The 20,756-nt window shown below is 40.1% G+C and overlaps 1 protein-coding gene across 1 annotated transcript in view; it reads left to right on the top strand.

Annotated features, from left to right (window-relative positions):
- The first annotated feature begins 276 nt into the window (after nucleotides 1–276).
- The window catches only part of LOC124182667 (probable G-protein coupled receptor Mth-like 1), a 110,028-nt gene continuing 89,548 nt past the window's right edge, over nucleotides 277–20,756 (top strand). The window contains exons 1-2 of the mRNA XM_046570208.1: nucleotides 277–1,300; nucleotides 7,736–7,974. Coding sequence (XP_046426164.1) covers nucleotides 549–1,300; nucleotides 7,736–7,974 — 991 coding nt within the window. The 5' untranslated portion in view covers nucleotides 277–548. The remainder of the gene's footprint in view (nucleotides 1,301–7,735; nucleotides 7,975–20,756) is intronic.

Genomic DNA, 20,756 nt, shown 5'->3' with positions numbered 1-20,756 from the left:
GAATGCATCTCTCAGTTTCCGTGCGAGTACGCATTGTTGCCTTGTTGGGCGTTCTCCAGCGCAGCCACAGGGCTTCTACCCCGTTCTTCAGAACTCGGGCCGGCGTCGACAAGCGGTTTTACCGTTTGTTTGAATCTCTCTCTACTCAGTCACACGCCTCCAAAGGCTTGTGGTGGGGGGGCGAAAGTATGCGCGCGCATCTCGAAACCACGCTGCCAAGCGACCGGTCGGACGTTACCCGCGTGTTTCGGATCCCTTCGGTTTAGTGACTCCGAAACTTCTTTGCGGTAACGTCGTGCGTCGAACGATTTCCGTACTCCCCTCGACACCGGGCTTATTTAAAACCGCGAAATTACCCTCGGACAACTAAAACTAGCGTGGGCAGATCTGCGAGTAGAATATTGAACGAGGTAAAAAATCATCGGCAAGGGTTGAAATCCCAACCCCCTCACCCTTCACGAACAGAATCAAGTGAGTGGCGGAATCGGAGCTGAAAAAAGTGACGGTGGTGTTCAGTGAAAGTGATCGCAAGGATTCCACCGACCAAAATGGGCCTCCTCACCTCGCTCGTCGTCCTGATCGCGATTTCGACGATCGTTTCGTCGGAGCCGAGCGTGGAAAAGATACGGACCGCGATTCCAAGGTGCTGCCGATCCGGCGAGACGTTGGTCGAAGGGTCGAAGGGCGAAGTCGGCAGGTGCGTACCGACAACGGCGATGTGGCAACCTTTGATATTCTCGCTTTCGAGCCGAGGGCAAATCCCAATACCGGACGACTGGGATATCCGAGAGAACACGCGTCCGCACTGCGGAGTCGACAGGGTCCTGAGCTTCTATCCGAACTCGAAGACCCAGCCGTTCATCTTCTTCGACAACGGTCTCCTGATCCTGAACAGTGGTACCGGAAATGCCTACGAGCCCGACCAATACTGCGCCGAAAACGAGGCGTTGCTTCTATGCAGGATGAAGGAGGAACTGAAGCCGATGGTCTTCCAGTGCTGCGGAAGCGAGGCCACTTTGCACGAGGATAAATCTCAGTGCGCCCTAATGCCGGAAGGCTCGCCACCCGACACTTTCGCGATACCGAACGCTACCAGTTACGATATTATACTGGATTTCCCAAACTGCGATCATGTGGGAAATTATTCGGTGATCGGTGACGTGGATGATGCACACATCATGGAAAACGGGACTCTGATTTTCGATCATCTCAACATCCCGCCGGGACAGTTTTGCATCGAGAAAACTTACGATATGAAATCGGTCAAGGTTATCGCCTGTACCGAACACGCTAAAGTCAGGTGAGTCACGGAGCGTTGGGTAAAATTTGACCGGTATTTTTGTTGCAAATCGGTACCGGTGATCTCAGCGAATAGTGAGGCTGGGAATTGAGTATTCGAGTGAAATTGTTTTTTTTCGGTTTTAGGGGTGCACAATGCAGTGCAAGCCAAAATAACGAGGACGTATTTTTTGTTTTTCGTTAAAAATCATAATTTTTCACGTTACAGGTGATTGAATTTCACTGATTTTAAAATATATAGATATATCTTAACATGGGTGACGTCACAATGTTATAGTTTTCAATCTGTTATATTAATGGCAATTTGGATTCAATCGGAAAATAAAAAATACGTCCAAAATATTTCTTTCCAATCTACAAGAATATGAAATAAAAAAAATTCATTCAAATACTCAATCATTGAAATCGTGTGTTTATTTTGCGATTTCGAGAGCTTTTAAGGATGTAGAGGTCGTACGTTACAGTCCGCTGATAATTTTGATGCAGCAAATGCGTGACCAAACACACGTGTAAAAAGTGGAACTCAACCTCACGAAATTGAAAATGATTTTGAAATAATCCCTGCGATCCGGAAAGAAAATTTGTATGCACTGAATTTCGGCTGTAAAAAGTGTTGTCAGCAAAGTCAGAATAATCGACACTTTTTCAGAAATAAGCGATAGAATAATGTTATTTCTCTGAAGTTTTTAATACAATTCGAAATTTAGATTTTAGAAAGTTTTTACCGTGTCACGGAAGACTTTTTCAGTTATATACAGCTAGATAAGCTTGAGCGAGATATTCTGTGCCTTTGTTTTGTCATGTTTCCATTCAAACCACTTTATCGATCCGACTGTACATCCTTGTTTCATCCGAAACATTCGTCTTGAAAATTCTCATTTGCCAAAAAGCATATCATTAGTATACTATAATATTATACGAAGCTATTAATGATACGAATAAAGACGGCCTGTAGATATACATCAGAATATCAAAGACCTGAAGAATGTTTCCAGCTAGAGTATTTATATTCTTTATTACATAGAATACTCGTATGTAAGACGTAATAAGTCCTCTGTAATCCGTAGTTGATTTTCCATCAGAATTTATTTCACTAGAGTATCCGATAAAGCTGATGCTAGGATAATTAAAATAATTAAAATAGTAAGTTTTGTCGTACAAGATTCTTTGAAAGTATTGCCTATAATTTGGCAAGCTTTACTTCCAGTTCCAGCTTTGCCAGTATCAAAGACTTCGGTCAATCCGACACAAGATTTTTGGTGAAGAATCTTCAGACTATCTGATGTTTGGTGACGAAATTTCTACCGAGAATTTTAAAAGGATCCATATTTTAGTGGGATGTATTTAATGTTGATAGCATACGCACACATACTCGAAGACAAGACACGTGGCTCGAATTCAGAAGTCTGAAAGGAGAGAAGAACATGTCATGTTTTATTCTTGTAGGGATTGCACAGCGGTTGAATAAAGCCTGGCGATATATGGTAATTTCCAAGATCGAGCTGATTCGGGAAATATGAAACTTGTATAACGTGGTGAACAAAAAGTCGGAATATGCGAAGGGTTTTACGACTTCCGCGGTGTGTTTTATATGTTTTCTGACAACCCTATTTGTAAGTTGTCTGTTCAAAGGGGGTCGGGATCGAAATCGATTACAGAGAGAGACTGTTTTGGTATCACCACAGAACAGGTTTTAAGTCATTCCTTTGAGAAATAGGATATTGTAACGGGTTCTAGTCTGCATCAAACCACGTCAAACGTCACTTATTTTGACTATTTTGAAAGTCTCTGCGAATCAATGAGTACGAAGTTAGTAACGTTACTGTAACGATGCTTGTTTAGGAAAGAGCGTTGCTTCGCATCTTTGGAAATGTCTGAAATCTAGTAAACCATCGTAAATAAAATATACTCGTATTTTACGAAACAAACTCCTCGAAAGTCATTCTAAAATTGATGTTTCGTTACGTTAACGTTACTAACTTCAGCCACATACGCGTCACTGATGTGATAATACCGCATAAAAATACAAATGTCCAAAAAAAGATTTGTTGTACCGAGCAACAATAGTACCAAGCCATCTATTCATACGATTGAATTACCTCTTATCGCAGGAATACATTTCTTGGAATCATTTTCGCATAAAACCAAGAAGTTTTCGGATAGTTTTGTTTGGCGTCGCATGTAGAATTGCACTGACTGCGAAATTTTCGCATCGTGATGAAAGACAAAATAAGTGATATTTCACTCGGTTAGTAAATTTGAAATGAAAGAGAATCGGAAATCGGTAAATCAAAGCGAACCCTTGATTCTCATTTCTGAAAACGTGACGTCCTTACGTAATTCGCTTTACATCAAATGTCATTGATGTGAAAGAACTGACCGATTCATTTTTGATTATATCGGCCATTTGGAAAATCGTTAGTATCCGTTACTGCCGAGCAGTTCAGAAACCGTTACTCTGTAATCTCAGATAACATCAGAAAAGAAAGTAAACGTAGCACCAATGCTACGAAACACTTTCGCGAAAGGTACATACAGGACCTTACGCATCGTTCTAGCATAACGGCAGAACTTGGGAGAAAATTCGTACCGTCAATATCTCAGTGAAATTGTCTTGGATATTTGAATAAAGGTATCGACAACCTCGCTTTAAGAGTTTGATTTTTCCTCGTCGAATTTAAATTCCCACCAACATAAAAATCGGCCGAATCAATAACGTTAAAAGTATTTTTTCACCTACACATTCGTTGCAATGTTAATTGCGATAATCCTACCTCGTAAATTTTAGTACCATTAAAGCTTTCAGAAAATTTGCAAAAACGCAACGCCAATCATTGAAAATCATAAATACATCGGGTAGATTACATATCAGGTATAATATATATGTATTTCACAATTCAAATACTATACGAGGGGTATAGACTTTGGAATTGAAACAAGCAATTAGTGTTGATATTATATGATCTTCGCAAACAGCGATCGTCGAACAGATCTCGATCGATGATTTTCAAAACAGCTACACGATACAGTTACAGCGAAGTTCGCAACCATTTGATTATATTCTGGGTTTTACAACATCGAGATCGGAAGACACGGTATATACATTGTACCTACTATGTATGTTCAACGTGTAGCGACCCACTTAAAACCGGGATCGACGGTTATTCTTACCGATATTGTGTACACGTATACGGTAATAAATTATTTTATTTCTCCCCCACATTCTTCCGAATCCAAACATTCCGAGAAAGCAGGATTAGCTGACGGCACCTCTTATTCTGCGTATTTTAAAAATAATTTCAGTATGGTTCCGAGTATCGTGTTGTTATACCTGTGTATGTTGGAGCATCGCGATCAACGAAAGAGATGAGGTTAAATTCGTTACACTTCCTACGCAAAGGCTGAATCCAAAAATATTAGCGATAACAAACCGACGTGTCTGCAGATCTAATAGGATACGTTATACACGCGAAAAGAAGAAGACCACATCCTTAGACTCACCTTGCGAATCGGGTAAAATGCTTTATGTGTATATCAATCGCGCGCCTTTGAACATGTCGAATGTCGGAAATATAAACTTGCGTACTTTGTACGAGGAACCAACGTACGTTGTTGTACAATAATACAACGGTTCGGCTTTCACCTGTCAAAACTTGCGTGCCTGCGTACATTCGTCAAGAGCAGGCGAACCGCGATCTGCAAAGTCATCGGTATACGTACTGCAACACCGACAAGAAATAAGAAAACAACAAACAGCACGATAATTATTGTTTTACTAGCACCGTGCAGGCTTAGTAAATAAATTTTGAACATTTTTCGACGCATCATTCGTTCTCGTATTATTGCGGTATTTGTAGTTTAGTTTTATTTCTCTTTTGTTTTTTTCTCGACAAAGTTGAAGTTAGTAATAAAATGTTGAATAACTTTGAAGGTGTTAAATTTTTGATACAGAAAGACTTCTTCTAAAAATACATCGTTTCGTCCACGTCACAAATTTCAACCTCGTTTATTTTTATCTTCGATCAATTTTTCGATTCCCGTTAAATGAGGCTTTCTTGTTAATTAGACAATCTCTTTTAATATTGAAGTTCCCGACTCTACTTTCGGTTTCAGCGAAAAAAATTTACGTATATTGTAGATGTATATAAATTATCTGTTGAAACAATAGAAAATCGATCGACGATCTGTGGATATGTCATTGGAAAAAACGTATTTTGAAGATAATGTATCCATACATACTTTCAATTTCATGGAAGCATCTGATTCACATGAGATAATCCTAAAAAAAATCAATTATGCAAGAAATTTTTGACATGTTTTGAACCTGGATCACTTTTAACTTGATGATTCTGATACTCTAATGATGTTAAAAACTGATTTTCAACCGGTTTTGTATGCTACAGTTGATTCCCAAAAGCGCTACGCTACCGGATAAATCTCCCGTTCGACAGGGCAACTTGTGAAAAGGATCAATGCTCGCCTATGACAATTATTAGCTATGCAATTAATGGCTTGGTAACGTCCCACTTGACCTGCATGGAAATTAATTGAAATACTTGCTTTCGCATTATCGTTCGCAAACTCTTCTACGAACAACTTTAACACGCTGCTCGAGGACGTGTCGTACAATAAATATAACGGAGATAAAATAAAAAAGAGAGAGAGAGAGAGAGAGACGTTAATTCTTTCTGGCACGCAGGCGATGGCGTATGGATCAATCAAAAGATCGTTAAAATCCCTCCACGTATCATTTTCTTTCCTCCGGCATAATCAATCACGCAACTTTCCTCTAACGTTCGCTGATCCAAACTGATCATCAACGACCCCTTCAAAGCGCCGCAATCCCTTGCTGCACCAACCAGTTTCATATCTCGTCGTTATCTCGCTCTGTGAGGTTAACTGCGTTCTGCTTTACGATATCCTATTAATCTTTATACACGCTTTCCAATCAAGTATTCAGCTCGATCGATCAACTTTAGTACAATCAATTGCTCCACGGATTTAAAACCGCCATGCACTGCTCCAGTGCTACAATCGAACTGCCAAATACAAGACGATATCCCAATTTTTACCATAGATGTTTGAAACCGCACCACTTCTATTACATTTTTCTATCCATCCTCATCGAAACAAGCAAGCCTATCAGTTTCTCCGGAACTCGGAATGCAATCGTCATTTTCTAAAAGGAAAAAGCGAATCCTCTGGCGCAGCAACGAGATGTACCGTCAACATATCGAGGTCAACAATATTTCTTTCTCGAGTTACTATAACTATAAATTCTGTCGCTTCAGCAGAATTCGCTGAGACGATGGAGTTGCAAAATTTCTACCCGTGTATAAGGCTAGAATTTTGATTGCCTGCTAAATGATGAAACATTTTTGGTCATGACGGTCTTGACTTGCGATAGCTTCTGAAACATGACAATATGGGATTCGTGCTGGGTATTAAACCTCCTATACCTTGCATATCTTTATGAAATTTCATGCGACTTGACACACGGGAATCTGCATGTATATACAATTTTTATGCAGATCCTATTTTCCCGCCCGATGAACATTATTTTCTCAATTATAGCGATTCCGTTATCTCGGTTTGCGGCGAGTTATTTACGCTACTTTGTGCGGCGTCCCAGTATATTAACTTTTCAAGGATTGTACACTATTTTCTCGTTTGATCCTCCGCGACGGGCTGACCCGCATGTTATTACTCATTTAACAAAATGTATATATTTACAATTGGCATAACTTCGACCGTGTCAAGCTTCTTCAGCCTTTAGTGAATTTTATGATACCCGTATTTATTCGAATCGAAGACACTGATTTTTGTATCGCATAAGCATTTTGCTAACGCGCTACTTCGATAAATTCACAGGATGTTTTTTATTCAGGGAAAACATAATCGTCCAACCTTGTTTTAACTTTTACTGCAGAGTTGGTGTTTTTAAAAAAAATCATATTATCCACGAAATGATACGAGAATTAGTAATTAATTGGGTTCAGGTTTCTTATTATTTCAAGTTTTGCTTCACCGTGTTACCATTTCTTGAACATTAACGAACAAACTTATACGATTGAACTTTCAGTAAAATCGTTTTTTTTTTTGTTTTATCACAGTTTAACTTTTTACAAGCTCTGATTTTTCCTAGCGAAATTACATCACCGAAAGGTTCTTAAAAATGTCGTGTAATGTTCCAAAAGTAACGTTAATAGAATCTAGCAACTTTTTGCTACAGAAGTCCTTTCTCCTGTGAAAAAAATTACTTGGCCAATTTTACATAGTAACGAATTCTTCTACTTTTATGATATTTGAAAATTATTGTCCCAGTATGGTCAGATGTCCTACCAATTACCACTGCCTGCTGTACGTACTTCGTATCTTGATCTAGTCTAGGAAATGAGTAATAAAATCTGACGAGCGCTTAACGTCCTAATTACAGGTCTGCAATCGACGAGGAAACTAGCCCACACTTCACTCTATATGCGGTCGGATTCCTGATCAGCGTTGTATTCCTGGCGGCCACCCTCGCAGCCGGATGGCTGTTGCCAACAGCCCACCATGTCCTCCATTGGCGGTGCCAGACGCAGCATGTTGTCTGCCTGATGCTGGCCGACCTTCTCATGGCCATCATTTACCTCGGCAGCAAGTCGCTACACCCCAATGCCTGCAAATCCATAGGTGAGTAGAGATTAACATTCAAAATACAGCCCCTCGTTTATCGTTGGACTTGCTATTCAACGGTTAGAATTTTCCCGCACGATTCGCGAAAATATTTCGGTTCAACCACACCGCGATACGTTGTACGAGAAATTTCTCTTTCAATCGTTCAAGAGTGCAGTGAAAATCGGACATCGCGACGCGATCCATAAGGTAAGACTTTGCAGGACACGCCATGCTCGAAGGACGAGAACTCGCGAAAGCCTGAAACTGACATCGCGGCAAACGACGATAACATTCGAAACCCTATCGAACTCCTGCGTGATTTCGTCTACCGGGGTTGAAAATCACAGTTTCGGAATATCGTTTCCCTCCTGCAATATACCGAGAGGAAATTCGGTTCAGCCTAGAGCAGGTACCGCGAGAAGCTATGATTACCAGATCATAGTTTGCCATCTGTTATTTCCTATTCTGAAATTTCCGTGTCGTACGGTATGCTGCGACGGAAATGGGTCTGGTTTAGACCAAGCGGATGCAGTCCGCTTTGCAAACAATTGCTGCGAGTTGTTCACCGGTTTGAAACTGCAGTTTAAATATTACAGCGAAGTCGACGAATCGTCATCATCTGCGAGACGGTGCAACGGGATCAAACTTCTGCCGGAGTGACTTATCCCTCGAGAAATTAGACTTGTGCCTGTGCCTCCAAGCTCTCCGTCCACTAGTTCGAACAGATGCCCGTGCGCCACTTCCGGTCGTGCGGAGAGCTTTTAACGCATTCCGTTTCCTGCATTTACCCCACAAGCGTCACGGACATTCTTGCCTACGATGAATCTGTTAGACCGTATAGAGTGTCTAATTCTGTTAGGATATACGAATCGCTCTGCTGGTGACATTTCTAAAGACGTGATCGTTTTTTCACTACCAAATTCTGCGTTTCTTTCTGAATATGTCTGCTGGTTTTCGTAGATAAGGGATTACCGCGTGGCGTTCAATTTATACAAAGATGATTTGCAGAGTGACGATGGAAAAAATTTGCGAAACGGTGATGCACAGATTGCAGCCGTCGGGATACGCGCGCGAGGTCAGGTATCTGAACTTGGATAGTTCTAATCTTGAGAATAAATGTATAGAGGATTTGCAATTTTCTCTTAAAGAAATGCGGATACCCCGTAATCATCGTGATGGATGTAAGGAATACCCGTAATTCCATAGCATGGATAAGATGCCAGTATTAAACCTGCTTGTTTGTCTCTATGTAATTTGATACGTAATCAGAAAGGCTACGGACAAGGGTAATGGAAATTCTAGCCGAAACGGTGATTTAAAGTGCGGGGTAACACTTGGGGGAAACTGATATAACGGTACGTCACTTGATATACTCCGTGAAATGCCGAGACGTATAGGTTATCGAATATTTTCTCTCATCACCCGTGAGTGTACACTGAGAGAAATTTTTACTTCCGGTTACCGCTCAGTCCTTAACTATTTTCATTTTTTACCACAATCGGAAAATACAGTTCTGGGTAAAAAATGAAAATTAGTTTTCTACCTGTTACCGGAAAGTCTGGTATCCGTTACTATTCTTTCTCATTACGATCACTGTTACCATATTTTCTTGTAACTGTTGCGAAAATTTAACGCTTGTGCCACAATAAATTGACGTTAAAGCCTTGTTTAACTAAAAAAGTAGAGTAAACCGAACAGACTAATTTTGCGTTGCAATTACCAAAAAAGGATCGACGATAGCGCAAAATGGTTACGCGTAGCTCGTTTTTCGTAATTCCAACAATATTCAAACAGTTTTTTTAACGATACCTGTTTTACTCAATTTTTCTAGTTACTGTAACAAATGAATTTTTTCTCTGTGTACGTTATAATGTTGCATACATTCACAACGTCGGCAGCATACGCGGCAATTTTTATCAACACGCACACGCCGCGGCTCTCCGTGACACAGACATATTACAGAGAGGTGAAAAAGAAGGGTTTGGAAGCTGGGAATTAATTGCCGCAATCTAAAACGTTCGCTGCTGAACCTTTTTACCAGTATTTCAAATTCCCCGAACCACGCAACCCAAGTTATCTCTCTAAAACGCTCATCACTCGCATCTTCTTTCACTTTTAAGTGTATTCCTCCAAGCGGTCAAATGCATTTGGGTATATTCTTGGCAAACCACTTTCCTTTTTTTGTTTTTTACGCCTCGGCTGTTCGATCTTTTCCACCGTTCTTTGTTACTCGAAAAAATATGTACGTTCACCGCCTTACCGCGCAGCACATGGATGCCACCAAAGCGGCAAAAGTAATGGGCTTCAGATGTGCGACCGCAACACCCGCATAAGGGCAAGATGCGGTTGTGATCCTCAGAATGAGGCGAAGATTTGTGCCGTTGTCCATAGACGGGAGATACCGTTTTATTTACACGGATTATTTCGGCTTAAAATTTCGAAGAAACCGAATGACGAGCTCTTGGATATTAACAAGAAGATGGTACTGTGACCGATTTGTCTGAAACCAATTTTTTTTACAATTGGTACTTGCACCACGGGAGACATAATTATTATTTCACATCGCCATTGAATGGAATTTAAGAGGAATTGATACGTGGCAGGCAGAAGTAGAAACAATTATTCTAACAAACGGTTATTGATTATTAAGAAAAAGTCAATCACGATCATTTCCCACGCCAATGCAACGATGTGTGGCAATAATGTGTGACAATGTGTAAGGCATGAAATTCATTAACGCTCGTGAAAGCGTTCGAGTGGCATAGAGTACGCCATGCTTTCGTTTCTGATGCACATATCAATGAGTTGAGTCAGGCTCAGTAGCGATTCACATCGTATCTTCGCGCTCAAGCCTCTATTGTGAAAATTCTCAAACAATTCCGAGACTTGATAACCACATGCGAGAACAAATAATTTGCCAAACGGTCTCATGATTGCGAATCAGTGATCGGTAAAGACATCAAAAAATTACAGTTCGAATATCGGTTAGAACGTGGAGAAGACTAAAAACAGTTTGCCAGTTTCTTCACTCACGAGACACAGTGATGATTGCTGAAACAATCGCATCGTGTATCCCGTTTTTTGCAATATCGTTCACCCACACACGTTTTATGTAATAGGCGAGAAACTCGGGGTTGAAAATATATTAATAAGTAATTTGAATAAATTTAGAGACGGTGACTCAGAGAGGCCTAATCGAACGTCTTGATCGCAGTTTTCGAACTTTTTGCAACTGTCGTCATACGGAACGACGTCTTTTTATTTTTTTGCGAGGCGATTTATTATCCAGAGAAATTAATGCACGCGTTTATAACGTGGATAATGTATCTATTATTGCACTTGCGGCGTGTAATTTCTACCGCGCAAGTAACGTGTACGTATACACGACGACGTTCAGAGTCTGTAATAATGGGTGCGGTCCAATTATTTCGTTAGGCTAGTGCTCGATCGGTCTTTGCAGCGTCCTTGACGGGAATTATTTCACTCGATTCTTACGCACTTCAAAAGTGTATTTATGCCGATAATACGGCCAGGCGAGACTAGCACCAACAGCAGCCATACTGATTTCACGGGAAAAACATCTGATCTCAAGTCTGCTGAAATTGGGAGTTTGTTCTACAGGATTGACTGAATTTTCAGTGAATTGTCTGAACGTTCTTTATTTTTCCTCTGTCAGTCCATGTCTGTGTTAACATACGCGTCAAAGCATATCTTTCAACGACTCGACTTTCATAGTTCGTTACAGAATGTTACGAGTATACATTATTCAAAATATAGACTTCATCGCGGTTACGACGTTCTCAACTCATTGACACGTTTTCTTTTTTTATAATCAACTCGCGCGAAATATTCAAAATTTTCAATGCTTGGTCGTTTCTGCTTCCTTCGTGATGGTAGGAAATAAATTTTTACCTACTGCAACGAAACCGATGAAATTATTTTTGCTCACTTGTAACGTTGAATCACCCAAATTAATACTCCAAATTAGTTCAAATTATCGGAGATCGATTTCTTTTTCCCAAGGTTATCTTACACATTTTAAGAACAAAACATCAAGTTTTCAAAGTAAACAAACTTTTAGAGGAATGCATTAAAATTTCAGCACCTTCGTTTCTCCCGATCTGTAGTAACTGCACAAAGTTTAAAACTGTAAACTGATTCAAATTCGTGAAAAACGTTGCGTCAATACAGCAGCTCGAAGTAAACGAGGAATAGATGATTTAGCGTTAATGTTTTGACACATGAATCGTAAGAAAATCTGAGATATGCAAGAAAAGAGTGGCTTGTGCTCGTAAAAAGCTCACATCCATGTAAGTAAAAAGCGAATCCATGCAGCCCTCGCTGCGTTGCATTGTAGGCGCCAACTCTTGAATCTTCATAAACGCTCAATTATTTCTCTCGACTCGTTGATGTATTCTTAGCAGCTCGAGCACTACTGCGTGTAGCGTACAAGCACACTGTACATGCGTTTATATACGTGGCTACATACATGTACACATAAAATAAGCCTCTTCCTCGTCGCCCAACAGAGGCCTGCGCTCCAATCTTTCAGCCACTCAAAAACGGTTCGGCTGCATTTCTGGCTTGACTGATTCTGGTTTGACTCTAGTTCGGCGTAATCACGGATTTTGATAAGAAACTGTCGCCTAGATTGACTTGGCCCCCGTATAGGACCACTAAGAATGAGTCGTTCATTACGATCGTCTCCTCTTATTGCATTGAGAACGATCTCTGCTTATGGTTAGCCCATGCGGGACTTTGCTGTCGTTCATTTTCCAACATTGTCTATCCTGAAGATGAGAATTGTAAATATTCTTGGAAATGGCAATTTAACATTTTTTACAATTCATTCAACGATTACACAGCAAATTACTGTAAGTCATAACCCTTGGCGTAACTGTAACACAATGAAACGTATCTCACGAATTAACTCCTTGATTGTCAGTGACACACGTATGGATGGAAAACAGTTGTGCCACTTTTGTGTCGTGACACAATTGTGGACATTTGATAAAAAAAAACGTGCTCTTGTTACATCGATTTGACTGCAATTTGATAAATCATCGTTTTTGAGGTCGCTGAATTATAGGATAAACCTATGACATTTTTTTTTTTCTAAGGGTTTGATGGAGGATGCAAAGATAGAAATACGACTATTAAAATTTTTTCAATTACTCGTCGACTGCTTGCATATAACGTCTGCTGATCTCCGCCTGTTTTCTGCACATCAACAATCAAGCAAGTTTACCAATTCGTTAGTAAAAATAACGTTCTGAGATGGCAAAAATCAGCGGAACTCAACGCGTGAGCGTTGTCATCTGTCAACTGAAACGTTGGCCAACGAAATTCTCCGAAAACATAAGGCTGAGAACATTGACCTTTAAAAATCAGAAGCACAGTAAGAATTGGTGTCATAAAACACGTGCATTGATTATCGGGATAGTTATAACAACGGATGAATCAGGTCAACTGCAGAAATTTGTCAAGTTAATTTTACGAATGTGATAACTCAAAACGGGAAAATGTTTATTCGTGAGAATCGTCACGGGGTGAAACATTGAGAATAAAAGAAACCTACGAGCGACGAAGTGATTTCAAGTTCAAGGCAGTTACCGAATGTTTCGTTTCAGTAGACTTGAGCATGACGAATGCTGGCGCAAAGATAAAGTTTGCCAAAAAATGTTGCGGTAGTCTTAATTGCGTGTATTCACCGTTTTTTTTAGATCGACTCGAGGTCACCGATCTTAAAACTCGTTGAACAGAGGTTCGTTGAACTTGTCGCAGCAATTAGCATTTGATGCCGCAGACTTTGAGAATAGGAAGTGACGTCCCCCTGTAATTTTTTTCACAATCGCGACGAAAGGTCAAACACAATTGGGCCATTATTTCATGAAAATCTACTTAGAAATGAGTTAAGGTTATCGTGCGGTACATCGAATGTCCAAAACTGAAGAGGTACTTCCAATATACTTTTCTAGGTCTTGATTGAGTACAGTTACCAAGAGCAGTGGCGTCAGCGCATTCGGTACATCTCGGAGTTAATGACACGCACGAAGCAGCGAGATAGACCGAAAGACGCATATGAGTAGAAAGTGTGTAGATTGTTCGTACGAACGTGAGTAAGTTTTTTTTTTTTTGAAAGTGTGGACTATATTAACTCACGGGTGGCAGTGTCAGCGTCAGAAAACAAGGTTGCAGCTCTCCGTTTTTATACCAGCTTCAGCTTATCTGCGAGGCAGGATAATTTTTTTTCTCTCATTGAGTAACTAAATAAAGTTTGTACAAAATATCTTCCTATCAAATACGTATAATATTATCGTGGGTAAACCTCCATACAGCATTATCTCGTCTATGTAGTCTGAACACATAAAGCGATGGATGCAGTAATGGCGATTTGCATACACAACGATATATGCTCTTCTTATCTTAAACTCATCACACCGTCGGGATTGTAGCTGGAAATAAAATATTTACCGCTACTAATAACATTGCTGATCCGTAGATCGAACATGTTGCGATTGATAGTGCAGGTCAGAACTTTGATTCGCACTCGTAATGATGATTCTGCTCGTGTGCAATGTATGCAAACACAAGTTGTAGAAAAGAGGACAGTTACGCTAATTTAGGTCAGTATTAACTGATGAAAATGCAAATGTTGCTGGTTTTTTTTTACACATTTCTTAATCTGCCACGTTTCTTCTCTTTTTTTCTTCTTTTTTATTTTGTCACTTGATCACGCCTGCGGAGTTAATTTTCGCGATGACATAGATTGAATCGTTGCTGCTTATTTAATACTGGTATATATACGTCACTTACCAATGATGGAAATTTAATATAACAAAGCAAAGATAGAGGTGAATTCGTTTAGCCTTAGACTCGAATTGATTCTCGGTTTTTATTTTGGGGCCTTACGGTATATTTGTAGTAGTAGGTATAAGGCCGCAGTCACGGACAACAACTTTCGCGAGTCATTCGGTTTAAAACTTTGGCGCCTATTCAAATCCAGCTCTCGTTTCTTTTGTTTCATTTTTTTACTTCAGTCTTTTAATCGCTGCTTTTCTCAGCGGTGACTGTCACCCTGTATAAATGCAGACGGTGCCAATATTTAACAACTAAGCTCTACGGCTCCATCATTTGTTTCTGTGACATCTTGGAGATTTTAGACTTTGCTAGACCCAGATGCGAACACCACCCTTGAATTTTTATTTCAAAAAAGGCCATAGTCGGGTTACAATGGCCAATTGACTTCGGACGGAAATGGCTTTTAAAGTTTCAATGAGATTTTCGAAAAATTTTCTGATTCGTGCTTCAATGATATCCATCTTTAGATTTCATTTGTCTATAAATATCAATTTTTTTCGAAAAACTGCCACGATAAAGGTGAGTCCAAAATGTTGTAAATCTCTGTAACAGTATTTAAAACTACAGGGTTCTGTTTCTGAAAAGACGTCAAAAACATATTCTGCACAGCTTGAAATTGCTACTGACCAAAAGTTTATAATTACTTCTGTTAGTCCGTTTGTACTAAAGGTTTGGAGATGTTTATTTTATTTCTTTTTGTTTGTTTTTTTTATCACTATTTAATATAACACGATATAATGCAGTGACATCACACGTCCAACCTTCTTTCAAAATTCATTTCCTCGGTTCCTCTTAATTTTTACCGATACACCAATAGACGGGGATTAGCTTTATTTATGGTCGTGATTAGTACGGCGCTTAATCCATTCTCAGTAATTAATTGTAAGTGTAGAACCTGGTATAAGTGTAGCCTAGATTCGGATCACTGCTGAGGTCATCGGGCTTAGCAATTCTTCGAGCGGCGAGCCCTTCCAGTTCGTGACTCTTAATTGGTCAATTATTCCTTAATCCATCGATCGGCAGCTCAGGAAAGGTGTCCGTCATTTTCTTAATAATCCTTGTCCTTTTTTATCGTGCGAGGAATTCTCAAACGCACTCCTCTACCTGCACGCAAAGAGATTAGGTATACATTGCTTTTAACAGTAATCCTTCAAACTTTAATATGCACTTAGGTGTACCGTGCATCTAAAAAAGGTCAAGTTTCTATACCTGTGCAGTTTTCTCACGTATACGTAGTGTGGAAATATTCTTCTTAGAAACTTGGCGAAGAGCTTTTGATTTCCACGTACTCTCAATACTGTTAAGAAACTCTCAAATCGTGTAAGACAATTTTTAGGAAAATATATAAGGTCTAAACATTTAGAATACTGTCAGAATTATGATGCTGGATTGTTATACCGGCTTTATTTCGACTTTAGTACAACGTATTGCTTTGAATTTCAATGTCAAAGGCACAAAAGTTCCAATAACACGCCTGATGTTTTTTGTGGTATTAATAATTTCTCAGTCATTCAGGAATAAACACATTGAAAGACTAATCGTACGTTCTTAACCAGTCTCCGATTAGATTATTGTCCGGTAGCTGTGGTTCTTGAGTAAAGAAGATTAAGCGCCATCTGGTAGTTGTTCCGATGCCTCCAGTACAAATAAGATGACCGTACGATTACTCGAATGAAAAGTTCACGAGTTACAATTTCAAGGAAAAACATGAGTCCCGGTAGAAGGGAAAATATGCTCGACGGTATAGACGACAAACTTTTCACATTTCTCACCGAATGGTACAAATCTGTCAAAACTGAATTCCTTGTCATTATCGAGTGTTCAAGAATCAATTTTTCTCGCAACAGCCCAATAAATGTTCTCGAAAATGTTGATCGACTCTTTTCCACTAAAAAACTATACACGTAAGAGAAATCTTCACCGGATCGCCAACCATGTGTTTAAGAGGGGCGAGCAAAAACTACGAACCCTGCGTGCAGGACCGGAAAGAAAATAGAGTTCTTCGAACGGTTCTGTAACCCTGTTACGCTGGCAAAAAAAGTCTGTTAACCGAGTGAAGAGGAAGCGAGGAGGAGGAGAAACTCCGGTCTTATCCAACAGTTTCCGAAATGTAGGTAGGTATAGCAATCAATTCCCCGCACTTTATGGCAGGGATGGGTCGGGAAGCGACGGGTATTTCCAAGAATCGTCCTTCCTTCGCAATTCATTTTCGTGGCGGTAGGTGCCCCGGTTCTTCTGAAAGGAAGGAATTATCTTTCCTGGTACCCCGACGCCTCCTGATCTTGTTACCGAATGAAAAGAAACCACTCTATATACCCTACGCGGCGAAGTTCTGGTGCAGCTGACGAGGCAAGCAGGGGCGCCGAGTTCCGTTCACCCTCAAATATAATTCACACAGGCTTCATCTTGCGCAACGATCCTGCACCACACATCCAGCTGCGTCGCTAAAGAATAATATCCGCTCTCAAATTTCTCCGATCTCGGTGTTGAACTGACTTCAGTACTTTACATCGACACGCGCTACAAAGCGGTATAAACCTACGTCATGGCGGAAAAATTGACAAAGACTGTTTGCTGAATAAACTGAGGAAATCATACTTCTCGCGAGTTTGCATTATTACGAGAGAAAACGAACTGCGAAACTCGGCAGACTGAAAAGAGAATCTCACTGCGCATCCACGAGCTTTGTTGTCTCTTCATGCAGGCTTGCCAACTCAAGCTTCAGCTGTCAAACGTATCTCACGGAGGTTATGTAGATGATGCGAATTTGTTTTTTCCTTTATTCATTGTAAAATGATCTCAAATTGTTGATGTAGCGAGTAGAGAAGGCGTGGTGAAGTTTTATTGTTACATAATCGACCGGTGACTGACAACTGTTACGAGTCAAGATTACAACGTAAATTCAATTTGCCGCTTGATGCGGGAAAGTTTGACATCTCACGTTTCGTTTCGAGTAGTTGGCTCTTCTATACCTAACAGACGAAAATATTTTCACGGTACGATCTCGCCGACCAACAGAATCCAGTTATTCCGCGCATGCGCTGTCGATCATTCGGCCTGCTAATTGTAAGTTTCGCTGTTTTCTCTCTGTATCATATGCGACACGGAGCGCAATCTTGAACGCTACAAAATGTGAGTAGTCGAGTATAGTTTAAATTTTATATCAACTTTCCAAAGCAGTGATTTCAATATTTGACGAAGTCCGTTTACAAAAGAATGAGAAAAAAAAAAAATTCTACTTCTAACAAATTTGCATGTATCACACAGTTCATCACACCGGTGTAAAATATATTCTCATTTATCCGTAGTATTCTCCAAAAAAGGTGAATCATCCATCGCGTGAATAAATTTGAAGTATAATACTCGGAAACTTTCTCTGCCTACAACACATCTGTATTCATGATATCTAATGATTAGTCGAAAATAGCACCATAATAGTAACTTGAGAATCACTCTTGAGTTTATTCGAACCGACCAATTGCTAACGTGGAAAAAACGATGGAAAAATTGTTCATCATCCCGCAAGATTCTTCGATAATTGAGATATTCCGTCGTAACGGTGTCCCTGAAAGTCAGAACAACCGTAGCTGCAGTCATCCCCCCCCCCCCCCCCCCCCCCCCCATCATACGTCGGAGGACGGAGATCGTTCGGGTATTCCTTCATCGGTCGTAACGAGCGTGTTGAGAAGATGAGGATCGTCCCTGATTCCGGGGGCTGAGGGCCGGATGGCGGGACTCTGTAAGGGAGGATCGACCGCGGGGATTCCCCCAGGTCGGTACAAAAACAAGGGAAGAGATCTATGTACACCGGGGTGGTAGCCAGTCGTTCCTACTACGGTGGAGCCTACATATTGTCTCCGAGGCGATGAGGACGGAGAAACTGGGAAGAAGAGGGGGGGGGGGGGGGGGGGGGGGGTGGAAATCACCACCGTAGGAGGCTCGGACTCCCCCCAATTGTCTGGCGATTCTCGGCGCCGCGGTTTTCTCTCCTTCTCTCTCTCTCTCTGTCTGTCTCTCTCGCGCCCCCTGACGCTTCTCTTTCTCTCTGTTATTTCAACCGCTTGTGCGTCTAGCCGAAATGCATTGTGGTGACTGGAGCTGGGTGCAGAAAAATGGCTGCATTCCAAACCCGGTGGATGGTCGTTGTTATCGTCGCGCCGATGTCTATATCTCGCGAATCAACAAAAGGTCCGCTCCGATATCTGTCCTGTGTATTCGGTTTTCCGCTAGACTAAACGAGGTTTTGTCATCTGCAATGGAGAAAACTCGAAGACAATCTGCCTGCCGAAGATAATTGATTTATCGTAGATGTCCGCGTCACTTGCGACTGAAAAATTATGACGATCGTCTTAGAAATTTTCGCTGCTGAGAAGACCGCGCAAAAATGTAAACGACGTATATTTAGTTTGGCCTTTGAGGCACGTTGATTTGTTATGGTTGACCGAACTTCAGGTATAACGTTAATCATTTTAACGTGACTAAAATTTTTTGCAATTTTACAACAGGGTGTAACGTTTGAAAAGATTTTCTTTTGCTTCCATCTGAAAACCTTGTAATTAGCAAGAAAAAAATTCAGCCACGTTCATTATGCGGATTTGATTAATTGATGCGTCTTAAAAATTATACACAGAAAAGAATAATATTGTCCAAATCTATTTCAATGAGATATTATTTTAAGTAAATTTGTGATTCATTCGAAGAAAAAAAAAAAAGTTCGTTTTTTGAAGATACACGTGTGCGATTAGTAATACATTAATGTACAGTTAATAGTTTGAATAGTAGAAGAGAGGAATTCAATTTATGAATGCGTGAGAACATTCCGTACATTGAATATTGATGGAGATCAGTTCGCTCCCGGCATGTCGGTTGAACTTACGATTACCAAATTAATTCGTCGAATAATTAGCCTGTCATTACGGGAGAACGACTTTCATAGTGAAATCTAATCGAAAACCTGCTCGGTATGAAACTTATTTCTCGATAGTATTTTCGTCGCGCTAATTATTGATCACATCCAAGTATAAACAAAAGATTGTCTAATTTTTCAAGTATTTCAACGCGAATTACTCATTTAAGTAAAAATAAAATATTAGCGGATATAAAATTTCTTGCCAATGTAAAGTTGTTTTCTTTTCACGAGAAACTTCGCCTTCTAGCTTTGTGTGTATGTGCATAACTAAGTATTGCGCTGTAAGAAAATTTAGTTTATCATCGATCAAGATAGTTCGGGGTTGAATATTCTGAGGAAAAAAAAAACCTCGTGTATATCCTGTTTACAAACTCGAGAATATCAAATATGATAATTCCAAGAAATTTTTGAAGCGCCATTCCTATTTTCGCGACTGGTAAACAGCCAGAATTCTGTTTAACTTTGAAGTCTTTCAAAGTGATCGCTTTTGAACTTGCGGTGAAAATTGTTAAATATATATTTCACCCTGCATGGACATTCCTGTACACGCTTACAGTCGTGGGCCTCGAAATTTATGCAGATTTTTTTTATGAAACTGTTCTCTTCCTGCAGCCTTTCGATCGAATCCGCTCCAGTTACGAATAATTAATCACAATCTGTAGATGGATATTTGAGAGGGATGTTCTTAGAAATTACAAGAAATCCATTCGTTTCACTGATTAACGGAAATCATTGCGAATGACTTGGAATCAATAAACGTTATTAAAAATCATGATAAATGCGAAGCGGTTCTTAATCGTATGGATCTCGAGTGTTTTTTACTAATTTTTATCCAATTGACTGTTTCCGTTTATTTCCAGTTTACCGAGTGACAACTATTATTTCCCAATGATGTTACAGTGTTCCAGGTGATTTCTCAGTAACTTCCATGAGAGAAAAATAATTTGTTGGACTAGAAAATTTTAGTGTTGATATGAATGCAGCAAAAATTTTCGCTGAAATGGCAGAGCAAAGTTTTGTAAGCATA

Source organism: Neodiprion fabricii, chromosome 5, assembly GCF_021155785.1.
Source record: "Neodiprion fabricii isolate iyNeoFabr1 chromosome 5, iyNeoFabr1.1, whole genome shotgun sequence".
NCBI lineage: Eukaryota > Metazoa > Arthropoda > Insecta > Hymenoptera > Diprionidae > Neodiprion > Neodiprion fabricii.
Note: the sequence above shows the minus strand (reverse complement) of the source record. Positions and strands in the feature narration are given on the sequence as shown.